The 13,873-nt window shown below is 32.8% G+C and overlaps 3 protein-coding genes across 5 annotated transcripts in view; all 3 read left to right on the top strand.

Annotated features, from left to right (window-relative positions):
• Positions 1 to 457: 457 nt before the first annotated feature.
• Positions 458 to 7,537, top strand: Atg9 (autophagy-related protein 9). Of its 3 annotated transcripts, none has more exons than XM_087407741.1 (8): positions 458 to 1,014; positions 2,460 to 2,568; positions 2,781 to 3,100; positions 3,184 to 3,638; positions 3,710 to 3,894; positions 4,133 to 5,101; positions 5,195 to 5,563; positions 5,662 to 5,715. In XM_087407741.1, exons 2-8 carry the CDS (start codon positions 2,515 to 2,517, stop codon positions 5,680 to 5,682), a joined length of 2,373 nt encoding a protein of 790 aa, XP_087263867.1. In that variant the 5' UTR covers positions 458 to 1,014; positions 2,460 to 2,514; the 3' UTR covers positions 5,683 to 5,715. The 3 variants fall into 3 exon arrangements, with proteins under 3 accessions (XP_087263867.1, XP_011064794.1, XP_011064793.1); XM_011066492.2 differs by having other exon boundaries at positions 473 to 1,014; positions 5,679 to 7,537; XM_011066491.2 differs by lacking the exon at positions 458 to 1,014 and adding an exon at positions 1,439 to 1,493 and having other exon boundaries at positions 5,679 to 7,537.
• A 107-nt stretch (positions 7,538 to 7,644) lies between these two features.
• LOC105152298 (uncharacterized) lies at positions 7,645 to 10,520 on the top strand. Its single transcript, XM_011066490.2, has 3 exons — positions 7,645 to 8,257; positions 8,430 to 8,552; positions 10,126 to 10,520. Exons 1-3 carry the CDS (start codon positions 8,108 to 8,110, stop codon positions 10,327 to 10,329), a joined length of 477 nt encoding a protein of 158 aa, XP_011064792.1. The 5' UTR covers positions 7,645 to 8,107; the 3' UTR covers positions 10,330 to 10,520.
• A 2,376-nt stretch (positions 10,521 to 12,896) lies between these two features.
• The window catches only part of LOC105152297 (trissin receptor), a 76,527-nt gene continuing 75,550 nt past the window's right edge, over positions 12,897 to 13,873 (top strand). Inside the window, exon 1 of the mRNA XM_087407670.1 lies at positions 12,897 to 13,775. Within this exon, the coding sequence (XP_087263796.1) occupies positions 13,750 to 13,775 (26 nt within the window). The 5' untranslated portion in view covers positions 12,897 to 13,749. The remainder of the gene's footprint in view (positions 13,776 to 13,873) is intronic.

Here is a 13,873-nt window from a genome sequence, read left to right as displayed (position 1 = left end):
GGAGGAACAGGAACTAGACCAAATATTGTAAAATTCATTTTACACCATTTAGCACGTGGCACTGGCAGTGTATAGATAGATTTGATTCTTTGGATCTTCATTATTATTCTGTGAGTAAATAAAATCGAATCAATTTTAAGAATTTTCCTTGCTCGGTCATCGAGATTATAAATATATATATTTTTAATTGATTACACATTCGTAAATTACTGAAAACCTTATTTATTAATGTATGAGTACGAAATATTTGGCAACGAGATGAATGAGATTTCGACCTCGTATGATCATAGGAATAGGAAAGAGGGAGATTTCGTATTGTGCTAATTGTATTGCGATCTTGAAACCAGAAAATCCTTTGAATTTATCAACTTTAACTTTTTTGTCGCGTTTTTGTTTTTATATGTGTATGCAATAATGTATAGTGCAATCACACTTTTATATTTATTTTGTTTTTATATGTGTATGCAGTAATGTATAATACAATCACACTTTTATATTTATAACTGCTATTTATACATTTCACCGAGTTTTTTCAAGAAATACGGTCTTCTAATAAATTCGTAACATCTTAAGACCGTATTTGAGACAGTCTTAAATACAAGGATCGAATGCAGAATACCGGCTTACAACAGTGGAGTGAGTACCTGTAAAGTGTAAAGTCTAAATTGTATACGTCTACATCATCGACTATCGATAATTATCGCATTTGTTTTCGATTCGTTTACGCTAACATCCGACGATTCTCTCGGCGTCGCTACCAGTTGATAACTGCATTACCCTTCCACGGAAGAAACCGAGACTGGCCGAGGCTCAGGAAAGATGGTGAAACGCAGAGAGACAGATGTGCAGTTCTAAACGTCCCGATGTCTAAATCGCCAGTGAATAATCACGCGAACGGCGGCCGATATGCGAGCGGGCAATCGTGCGTAGCTTACAGGCGGGATTGAGCGTTACGATTTGAGAGATTCGTCGTGATCCGGGCATCGCTCGTGGATCCGTAATCGCGGCACGAAGGTACGCGGATAGATGCAGAATGTGCCTTTGTTTATGGAGATCAGCTGTGCTCCCCAAAACATCTCGCGTCACCCTTTCCGTTTCGCGCGCTCTTCTTACAATCAGCGACCCACGCTGCTATTTTCGTCGGATAAAGGTCAGCCGAATTTTGCCGAATGCAGGGACGAAGTGATCGAGGAGCACGCGTGACGTTTTTTATCGCACTGTTCGCAGAGAGCTCGAAAGAACTTTATCGAAAAAAGAAAAAAAATTATGGAAAAAAGAGAAACCTGATTCACCGTCTTATGGTTGAAAGAGAGAGAGAGAGAGAGAGAAAGTCCATTTCTTTGCATTTTCCAAGAATAGCACAAATTAAGCTCTTGGTTTTTAAATCGCATTTTGCCTCGGAACATCTTAAAACTTTGTTGTTTCTGTGTTGTTCTAGAGAATCGACGTATTTTGCAACGCACAAGGAGTTCAGGTTTCGCGCTGCAGGCATTGTAAAGTTCAATTCTCTTTGATCGTATCTAAATATTACTATTCAGGGAAAATGTAAGCGCGAAAGAGAAGTGGGTCGTACAATAATTAATATAATTTTAGGGTTCTAGGTGAATTTCTAGGTGAAATAGCGTTCTGGGTGAAATGTATAATTTGATGAGTAATTGATCCATGAAAATTGATTAATTTCATGATAAAATACACAATAAAGAGGATTTCAAAAAGAGTGATAATAAAAAAAACTTATTTAAAAGACATGTATTTGGAACAATGCTTAAGTAGCAATTGTTTCACGATGAGGCAGGGATGTGCGTCATTCAAAGAGATTTCAAGTGACTTTCTTTGTGCCTAAGTCAATTGTTATCATTACCTTTGTCATTACCTTTGTGTTAAGATGTGAGTCTAATGAGCTTTTCGCGAAAAATATTTTCAAACTCGAAGAACTTCTTACATGAAAGGCATGTGAAATCTCTTGTGATCGATAAATAAGCAATTATGATGTTTTGTGAAGATTTTACAATGCTTATTAATATTTTTTTTATTAGTAATTTTCCTGCAAATATCCAGGTTTTATTATTCTTCAATTATTATGTTTATTTTTTACATTACTTTACAGTAAAGTGCAAATAAAATATTGTTTAATTTTATTAATATTTTTATTGATATTTTTTTGATACACTCATATCTTTATATGAGATAAAATGTACAGTAATCAGATACTGCTATATTACGTTAGTATTAATTGAAAAGCTTGCTATAACAATAGGCTTACCTACTTTTCATAAAAACAGACTAAATAAATTCTAAAGTGATGAGAGAAATGGATTACTAATATCGCCTACGTTATGGGTATAATGATATTTTTTCCATTTATAACTTTATAGTTCAATTACTCCGCATTTATTAAATATAGGTTAGCTCATTGTTGCAGCAAGCCCCTTCAGTGTACTAATTGATTTATATTTTAGATGCTTGTGAAGCAACCATCAACTGGTAGCTAATTAAATTTTATGACATGAAAGAATGAAACGAGAAACTGTCATTACCATTGTAGAGCCTGATCGACGTGCGCAAACGGTAAGATCTGATTATCTATTTTTGTATCCTAATTATAATATAGATATATTTTCTCTTGTATAAGAATTTGCTTCTATAATTTGAAAATTTATTAGTTTATGTCTACTTTTTAAATATTTATTATCTAAATATATTTATAATATAATCTATATTAAATAAGATAAAAATATATGCTTTTATATTATTGCTTCAATATCTCATTACTTTCACAGATGACGACGGTATTGGACAGTAGCTATCAACGTATACAGCCTTACGAGGGGCAAGAGGAAGACGCGGACGATGAAGACGATCGTGAGGAGGCGCCTCAAGAATCAGGTGTCATCATCCATGTGGTACCGGAGGGTAACAAAGCACGATGGAATCACATCGAAGACCTAGATTCATTCTTCACACGAATGTATCACTATCATCAGCAACATGGCTTCGTCTGTATGATGCTCCAAGAAGTTTTGGAATTACTGCAATTCTTTTTTGTAGTCACATTCGTTACCTACCTCTTTCACTGCATCGATTACAGTAAATTATATAGGTATATAAGTCAAGTTTGAGCAAATTATTATGCGATATGTACATCATTTTAACAGATATTTAATCGATGCTCTATATTTTTAGTGGAAATACCACCGATATCATCAACAAAAGCGATGCAATAATGTGCATGGGAGATTGTATAAAGTCGATCTCTTCATTTTATTGGAGTCTTCTCGTAGTCGCGACAATTTTCTTTATCCTCCAATTCCTCAAAGTTTTGTATCACCTAACGCAGTTCTGGGAGATCAAAATGTTCTTCAATACAGCGCTTAAAATCGCCGACAGCGAGCTAGACAATTTTACGTGGCACGAAGTTCAGAAACGTGTGATAGAAGTGCAGAAGGAGCAAGAGATGTGCATTCATAAAAGAGAACTTACGGAATTAGATATATACCATAGGATATTAAGACATAAAAATTATATGGTAGCTATGATCAACAAATCACTCTTACCTGTACGACTCAAAGTCCCCATTATAGGTGAAGTCATTTTTTTGACACGGGGTTTGAAATATAATATAGAATTATTACTATTTTGTAAGTATAATTGCATAATATGTATATGATATAATTTTATTAGAAATCATTAATTTATATCACTTTTCTAGGGGGACCATGGTCACCATTCGAAAATAATTGGCATCTAAAGGAAGATTATAAAAAGTTAAATAAGAGGCAAGAACTCGCACGATCATTGTCTAAACATATTTTATGGGTCGGTATCGCAAATTTCGTTCTGTGTTTCCTTATTCTTCTATGGCAGGTTCTTTATACGTTTTTCAATTACGCTGAAGTGAGTAATTAATAATAGCTGATTTATAGTAATCAATGTTCGCGTTCAACAGAATGTTTATTTTGCAATTTTTGGAAGTTTTCTTCGCGACGATTGAATTATACTTTGATCTAGAAAGATAGTCCCATCTCAGCAAAAAACTTCCAGCAGTTGCAAAATAAACATTCTGCTAAACGCGGCCAATAGTTTGTTTAACACGATAATCAATACTAACATATGACAATAATATTATCGACAGACTATTAAACGAGAGCCAAGTGTTCTGGCGATGCGGACGTGGTCCCTATACGGTCGATTGTACCTGCGACATTTCAACGAACTCGATCACGAAATGAATGCGCGTCTCAGTCGCGCGTACCGTCCTGCTTCGAAGTATATGAGCAGCTTCACGTCTCCAATAATGACAATAGTCGCAAAGCACATAGCGTTTATCACTGGTAGCGTATTGGCAGTGTTACTAGTTATAACGTTAATCTATGAGCCAACATTCTCGATGGAACGTGTGGTTGCCTACATGACCATGTTAGGAGGAGTGGCAGCATGCGCGAAGGCAATTGTACCCGATGAGAATCTAGTTTGGTGTCCCGAGACTCTTCTAACTGCTGTGCTGGCCCACACGCATTACAGACCGGATAGTTGGCGAGGGACTGCTCATACGCATACCACTAGAGCCCAAGTAGCACAGTTATTCCAATATCGCGCGGTGCATCTGTTGGAAGAATTGGTTTCTCCATTCGTGACAACATATATTTTGTGCTTCCGTATGCGACACCGAGCCTTAGAGATTGTAGACTTTTTTCGTAACTTCACGATTGAAGTGGCTGGAGTCGGTGATGTGTGTAGCTTCGCTCAGATGGACGTACGTAGACACGGCAATCCCATGTGGCAGACTGTAGCGCACAGTCCCACGGTCTCTCCGCTGCCAGAGGAGAGACTGCATCATAGTGCAGGATACGACAATCAGTACGGCATCGATGCAGACAAGTACCACGTACCGATGTCGAATCATTATACCCAGGCCGAAGACGGCAAAACCGAATTGTCCCTCATACATTTCACTCTGACGAATCCTGAGTGGAAGCCGCCGTCCCATGCGGAGAATTTCGTAACTGCTTTGAGAGAAAGGGCTAAGAAGGAAGTAACTGCCGATCCTGATCCTTATAACAATCCCCTGATAGCTAGTTTGAATAGTCTGTCCGGTCTTGGCGTAAGTGTTCGATATTTCTTTCGCTTATTAAATAATTTTACTTATAGAATTATTTGCTTCATGTATCATTAATATATTAATATATTATTACAGTACAGAGATCATGTGTCGAATATTATTCGAAGTACGATGAATCAAGTGAGTGTACCTAGCATGAGTAACATTTTCACAAATCAGCCGGGTACATCAGCCACATCAGTCGGCGTCGATCAGTCGTTTGCCACAAGATCTACCGTTCTACGTCGAGGTGTGTCCAGGACGGAAGGTCCATTGCACAATGATAGAGGATTCCTGTATGATTTGCAACAAGGTATATCAAATCAGTCGCTAGGTGCTTCTGTATTCGGATCGGGCCACAGTTATGTTATGGAGACGCATACAGATCCGTATGCACCTACAGAATTAACCGCTGCCGATATGTCTTTGTCTACATTGTACCTGCATGAGCTTCATCATAGACAAGTAAGTATTTTGATCAATTTTCATGATGCAACAAACGTTACGAGTACAACATAACGAAGAACATTGCAAGCAACTTTGACAAGATATGTAAAAAATAGAAACGTTTGATCTCTAGGTAAGAAGAAGGGGTTACCAAGAAATGGCAACGAGAAGTATATGGCAGCGAAGTCCCGTTCAAGAGCTAGCAACACTTCCCGAGGTTAGACAAGAAAGAATACCTCTTCTGTTGCATCAGGATTCCTCTTTAAGGAAAAACAGAGAGTCCTAACACTAGAAATTTCATTTAAATAGCATCCGATTCGCGCAATAATCATCATTTTTAGAGGAATAAAGTGATTTTTATCTGTTTTATTATATAACGAATCCATGATTTATTTTACAATAAATAAGTAGTCGCAATATCCGAGAGTGAAATCGTTTGAACATTCTCGGTGTTACATAGAAGTTATTATGTCTTCTAAATATTTTACACAGAATGCAGAGAGAGCTTGCTTCTTTCTCTCTTTTCCTCTCTCTTCTTTCTCTGTGTGGCCAACGATCTAATAATGCCTATTCTTAATATCAAAGGCCTATTAAAAAGCTTACATTTTATATGTAAAATATTCACACTTAATATTATATTTTATATTTTGACGTAATGAGCAAAGCTCTATATATAAAAAAGTACAATTGATTTAAAGGGTTAGATCCAATATAGCAAGTAGAAATTTCGACATTTTAAAAAAAAAAAGTAATCGATATATGATGTTGTAATGTTTCTATAAATTTTTCTAAATGTAATCTTAATTTTTAGAGGGTATCTTTAAAACTCGTCATTGAATTGATATACATTTATATATATATATATATATATATATATATATATATATGTGTGTGTGTGTGTATCTGTATAGCGGTTATTTGTAATGAAAATATATTATTTTCTGAGTTCAAAATATAATTTTGAAGCTTTTTTTGCTAAATTTTTGAAGCTAAATTGCTGTAAATTATTGTCATGGTTAAAGTTATGTAAATATTGTTTGAGTAAATTTATGAATTAAAATAATTTAGTTCATAAATTAAAGGGTTAAGAATTAGTCCTCAAGATTAAAGGGCTAATTATTTCAACATCAAAAAGATACATTTTTTTATGCTGATTTTTTAACAGATCTAATCCCTTAATTCAAGCTTTATTATGCTAGAAATGCAGCATATGTCAAAAGTTTGTCCAGTGACATTTAGGATATTTCAATAATAAATGAGTTGAATATAAAGGCTAGCATAGTATCCTTCCTTAGAATGATAAAAGAAAAAACAAAATAATGTCTTTTCGTTTAATAGGGAGAAATGCGTAACTTACTTGTCCGATAATTATTATCACCTCTCAATGCCACAATTCTCTAGTCATACGAAATTAATATCGCGCCGTAATATACTTCTTTTTTTTTTAGAGATAAAATGGTTCTATTTATTTTTAACATTTTATTTTTATTAACTATTTTATATATATATACATATTAAATATATATTATATATATATAATATATATTATATGTATATATACACATGTGTATATATATATATACATATACATGTATGTATATATAACGGCGGCTGAATATTGATGACTAGGGTAGAATCACATGTACATATATCGCGTTTGCAGAAACCGCGATAACAATATAAAAGTTAAAAGTACGCGTTGTGTCTCGTCCTTTGACATAACCCAGGTTGTTACGAAGTAGATTTAAGACAAAAATTTAGACTACTCTTATTCCTTGTTTATATATGCCACATCTAATAACTTAATGCGAAATCGATTTTTAAATAAATTAACATATAACAAGTAAAATAAATAAGAAGATACGTTTTGCTAAATCTTATATCGATGTGATTCTCATAACATGAGAAATTATATATGCTGTAAGGAACATCTGTAATTATAATTATAAAAATAAAAATAAATTTCATAATAAACTATGTTAATTAAATTCACGCGCTGCATATTTCTCTTATATTCAAAATCGACAGCAACAAATTTTTCGTTGCATTTTCCGGTTGCATTGCCGGTTTTTGCTTTAAATAATTTGTGGAAACTTTGTTTATATATTGTGTTTTTTTTCTGAAAGTTTTATTTTTAAGCCGGTACTCAATCGAATTTTATATTTATATAGATCGTTTTACAGTCTTTTATAATGTCACCAATCACAGAGACTGTTAGTATCTTCAGACAATTCTTAAAATAATGGACTATTGCCCGTATTTATAATCAGACCTTGTACTTAAGGCTAATACTTCCTTAAATTTATTTTTAGATGCTCAGCAGCCAATGAAATAATTCGTAGAATATCTAAAGATAAATTTAAGGAAGCCTTATTATGAGGCCTGACTATGAATACGAGGATTATGAATAGTCCATTATAGAATATGAATATCGGCTATAGAAGCTAAAAGTAAACTATTTTTGAACACGTCCTTGATTTTCAATTATTTCTCATGCTTTTGTTTTGAAAGAATGATCGATAGTCGAGTAAACATGAGAAAAATGACTAGCAGAATGCAAATATGAACGCTTGCCAAGAGGTTGTATCGTCAACTGCCAAGTTATTGGATGTCTCCAAGTACAATTTGCGTTGTAATCGCAATATCAGCGAGAAAATGACGAAGAAAGACTTCATTTACGACATCCCAACACCGGTGCAGACCATGAGAAAGGTATTTCCCCTTATTTGCGACAACAAGAATTACTCTTGGAGGATTTCTAAATATTAATTTATAAATAATTTTAAAGTATAATATTTATGGAAATAAAACGATGATTGATACATGCATTTGATGACAATTCTTAAAATGTATTTATCTCAGAATAAAAATTCATAATTTGCAGTTTGACATACAAAGACAACCAATTATTCTACTACGACGAAAAGATATTGGTACGAGAATGCCGCATTACACTATAATTTCTGAGAAACGGGAAGACAATGGTGACAGTGGCGATGCAACTGTTGTAAGTAGATATTATTTGTGAGAAACGGAATTTTATTTTTGTTGTTTGTATATCGAATCTAATTTTATTACAAGTAATGGAGTTATTGGATGCTATATGGATGTTCAAATATTCTTCTTTTTTTTAACTTAAATAATAAATTTAATTCAAATTAAATGAAAATTTAATTGTTAAAAAAATATAATTTTTTTCTATTGCATTGTTTTCTATAATTGCAATGTTATCCTATATATATATAATCATAATCTTAATATTATATATCTACTTCTATCTTAATCTATTTTTATTTCTAGTGTTTAAATTTTTACTTATTTTAAGTATCTATAAATTTCTGAGGTACAAAGAACAAATAAAAAATTTCTTGTCAAGATTTTATTAAGGTATAAAAGTTCGCTTAAAATTACATGTATTAACTAACTAATTTACAAAATATCGTAAAGTGCATAAAGTTAGTTAATTAAAAAATTGACGAACATTCGAAAATAAATCACAATTACTTTACAATGTCTGAAAAGAGAAGGTTTTCTTAAAAAATTACACACAAAATCGTTTATTTTCTATTTTACACCATTTTCTCAAAATTAGCTATCAGCTAAAAGAAAGAGAGAAAAATGGAAGAATTTTTCTTTCTGTTCCTTAGCGAAACTTTGGTGTTTCTTCTTGACCTCATTCTTAACGGACGTATTAAACAAAGTAACGGTTAGCCTCAATGACAATATTGCGACGTCACGATGGGAAAGATGAGGGGAGGGCATTGATGGGTACAATACATGCGGAACAAGAAAAAGACGACATTAAGCTGTATCTTGATTGTCTGTCGTTTTTTACAATTTCCTTCAACTCATTCGCTATTTGGCGTTAAAAGCCAGCAGTCTTGGTCAACTTTTTCTCCCAATTTCTCGCGAGGGAATGTCCGAACTCCTTTCTTCTCAGCGTTTCTTGCAAATGATTCCAGGGAAAAGCGAAAATAATGTGGGTATCAAATGACGCGAGGCGATTAATCAGACAAATTAAGGAAAATTTCCGAAGCAATTAATGAACGTTTTAAAGCAATGAAATTCAAATATTTATTGCATTTTTTTTATCATAACTGCTTGTTTTTAATTATATCAAAAAAGAATTTTATTGTAACCACTTTTTCGTGACTTTTAAGGAATTATTTAAGTTTTTTATTATATGCACGTCATAAAATGTTTTGTTATAGTAACAAGTAATAAAAAATTCTATAATTAAATCAAATATTTTAATAAAGTTTTTGTCAATAATTTCTCATAATGGGAATCTTGAGATGAGATAAGATCATATTACCTGCAATGCTCATAATACCTAAGTCTACTCTATAATAAACAATTTCCTTCAAAACAAATTTTAGTGAAATTAAATAGCTTAATATTTAAAAATATAATTCAAAAGTATAATTTTTTAAAGATACTGATACATACATACATTAGACTTTAAAGAGTTAATCTTTAGCGCCAGAGAGAATGTGAAACTTTTTTTTTTCATTTTTTAATATGTATCGACTTGTTGAAAAAATTGGAAACAAAAGTTTCATTATTGTCGAATTTTTCAGGTTGCTGATCGACGACGCATTTTAAGATACTCGTGCAATCTTTGCCAAGAACCGATGGCAACTTTATTTTCTCTGTCGACACACGTCAAGTTTCACTGCCAGAGATACTGCAAGATATGCTATTGGATTCCGCGTGAAAACGAGACGATGGAACGACACATTGGCAATTGTCATCGAATCGTATCAGAGATCGCAAGCTTCTAGTACTTAAAAATATCGAAGTAATAACACCTGTTCTTAATACTAAATGCCTAAATGCCTATTTATAAAAGCTGATATTTCAGCTTTCATAAGCTCATTTTATGTAATATATTCACTTAATGTTATAACATGTTTTATATTTTGACGTAACGAGCAAAGTTTTATATATAAAAAATACAATTGATTTAAAGCAATGATATGCAACTTGTAGCCTATGAATTTTTTACAATCAGCTAGCTTGTCGTAAATATAAAATTATATTTTCTATTTTTTATTCAAACAAAATAATGATATGGACATTTATTTACTTATGAAAATGTCTTAAAAATGATTTTTAAAAAGACTGCACATCACTAATTTAAAGAATTCAATATTTATAAGTATATCAATTTAACATTGATAAGTAGAAACTTTAGCATTCTTTAGAACGCTATATTTTCTTTGCTCCTCTAAAATATGTGTACTTTGTTTCATTTCATTCTATTTTATTATATACTCGAGATGAATTTTATTTCATTGTAGTCAAGACTGCTTGAGATTTATTTTGTTTGAGTATCCTAAATTTTAATTGCGACAATTATATATGTATATATGGGATTAAATTATCCTTTGTTTTGAATTATATTATCAACAAATTATGTAGTTATAATTCCCGCGTTGGCGAGCCATCTGTCATTAAACAACTAAATTCATTAGTTGGCATAGTACGTCTCTATCTGCTTTATTTGACTCAGATAATCTTACACGCGAATTGAAAAGAAATTAGGTTAATTGCGCTCTCGCCTGTTAATCAGCATAATACAACGACAGCTTTCACACGGCATTTCCGGTTTTTATCGCATGCACGACATGTAGTAGATAATACATTTACTAAATATCATTAATCCCATACTTCCGGATTAGACATTTTCGTATGTACAAGCCTGCAGCCGGGTTGCACATCAGTGATGCACATTTGACCTCGGGCATCTCAAAGAATCAGCCCCTCCACTTTTGCTCCACCAATTAATGCCGCGTTTAGTTAATAGAGAGTGGCGTCAATTGGTGAAGCAAAAGTAGAGAGCATCACTGGCTTAGTTTACACCGAGAGTTCGATCCGGATCAGAATGCAAGAATCAACCAACTGCGGTCGAGCATTCCCCTGTTACAGTCGAATGACAAGGGAATGCTCGTCTGCAGTTGGTTGGTTCTTACATTCCGACTCGAATCAAATCCTCGGTGTAAACTAGGCCACGGTTACACATTTCGACCGATTTTTCCTGTCATTCCTACTCCTTTTGTTTCATAGCATTTAGACTACGCAGAACGAGAAAATTCAGGGACGATAGTAGCTCTAAATCGTATGGGGCACTGTAGGACTATAGAATTTTGAAACATATTGCCCCGCGTTCACTGTTTACAGAGTTTTATTAATATTATTTGAATATTATAGAATATCAAAAGTAACAGTTCAAAATAGAACAAGTATATTAACTAAGGTACAACAGTAAGTATGTGCATGCTGAAAAGATATATATCTTAATTTCAAAAAAATTTTGATTTTAGAAATATAATATAATATAACATATATAATATTGTATAATATAATATAATATAATATTTATTAAAAATTTAATATTAAAATATTTAATATTAAGAATACTTTTTAGTCAATTAAAATTCTTTTGAAATTAAGATATTTTTTTTAGTGTATACTTAACAAGTACATCTATTCTATTCTATTTTGAAATGTTACTTTTGATTTTATATATATATATATATACACATATATATACAACATCGAATAATAATAATAATAATAATAATAATAAAATCTGTAAATAATGAACGCGAGGCAATATGTTTCAAAGCCCTATAACCCTATGCCCTACAATGTCCTGTATGATTTATAACTAATATCGTCCCTGAACAATCATTCTATAATCTATATCTCCATACGCAGTCTAAATGCTATGAAACAAAAGGAGTAGAGATGATGGTAGGCAAAATCGGTCGAACGTGTAACCCGGCTCCAGGCTTGATATATATATATATATATATATATATATATATATATATATATATATATGTATGTATGTGTGTACTTGCTCATTGTATATACATGACCGTCCAATAAAAAATAAAAATCCACATTTTTTAATAAAAAATTCAAATCACGAATTTTTATCATTAATTATTTATTATATAATAAAATAATAATATAAAATGCTAATATTGTATACACGTTGCTTACTTTTTAAAACAAAAATAAAAAAGAATTTTTGATGTCTCATTTTTCTATTCGGAATTTTTCCTTTAGAATTCGATCCTACATACAGGCCCTAATATAATAAGAAAATAAGCGCTCCATTTATTTCTTTTAACATCTATGGATTAACACAGATAGCGCTCGAAACACGAATACAAAAATTCAAAATATCCGCGGACAATTTCACACTGTTACGGCCGTGGCGTCACGCGTAATCACGTGTCTCTCATGTACAGACTCCAATAAAAATCTAGATAAAACAGCCAGTTTTGATTGGTCCACTACGCTTCATATGCTTCCAAGAAAAACAAAAAGAGATAAGAAAATTTAGAAGAAAAGGAGAAAGAAGTAGTAAGTGTATTATATTGTTCCCTCTCGTGTGATTTTCACAAAACAGCATCGTGTCCAGATTCTTATTAGAGGATCTCATTTGATTGTGAATTCGTAGATTAGAAAAGCATCTAATCTTTGTCGTCTCTATGGATCCGAAAATCCATCCAAAAATCATAAAACAGAGAGAGAGAGAGAGAGAGAGAGAGAGAATGTGTGACAGTAAAATCCTACGAAAAAGAATTTCATAGATTTTGTTAATCCAACAAGACAGTTTCAATCGGTGGATTTTTGAACTTGTGCTCATTCTTTTCTCTTCCAGAGTATTATTATATTATTATTATACTTTCAAACTTTCTCTTTCCCTCACTTTCAAATAGATTTTTTTAATCGATCGCGGATCACGCAGCGCAGCAGTGTGAAATTATCGGCGCGTCCTCTGAATCGAAATTCGAATACGTTCAGTCGATCGAAAATACTGGACGCAAAGTGATTATGTTACGTGCGTTTTATCGGACCTGCATAACACGCAGAATATAGGTCGCAGATAGCAAGTGAAACGCATTTCAGATTACAATATCCCGCAGAACTAAGTGAAGTTCGTGCAACTTTTTGCATCTTGCGTTCTGCGTCTTGCATATAATTTAAATTGGTTAGGTTAGTTTCTATAGTCTTGCGACTTTGCGGCTCTCGTTCTGCGTAGATCGGATTTTCGCGTGCTTCTTATTCGACGTGTAGTGTATACGCAATAAGAATCTGGAATGCCGTGAATTAATTAACGTAATTGCGTTAATTAGCGTGGTCGCGCGAGTGAGTATCCAAAGCAGTGGAGCAGTCAATGGACAATGATAGCGGATCACTTCCACCTCCGGTGAGTCGATTCGTATGTTTGTTGATTACATTTACATAAATACTCATTGTCTTTTGAAGTAGAATCTTAATTATATACGAATGTTACATTTAATCGAA

Source organism: Acromyrmex echinatior, chromosome 7 (genome assembly GCF_024713525.1).
Source record: "Acromyrmex echinatior isolate Ae372 chromosome 7, ASM2471352v2, whole genome shotgun sequence".
Lineage (NCBI taxonomy): Eukaryota > Metazoa > Arthropoda > Insecta > Hymenoptera > Formicidae > Acromyrmex > Acromyrmex echinatior.
Note: the sequence above shows the minus strand (reverse complement) of the source record. Positions and strands in the feature narration are given on the sequence as shown.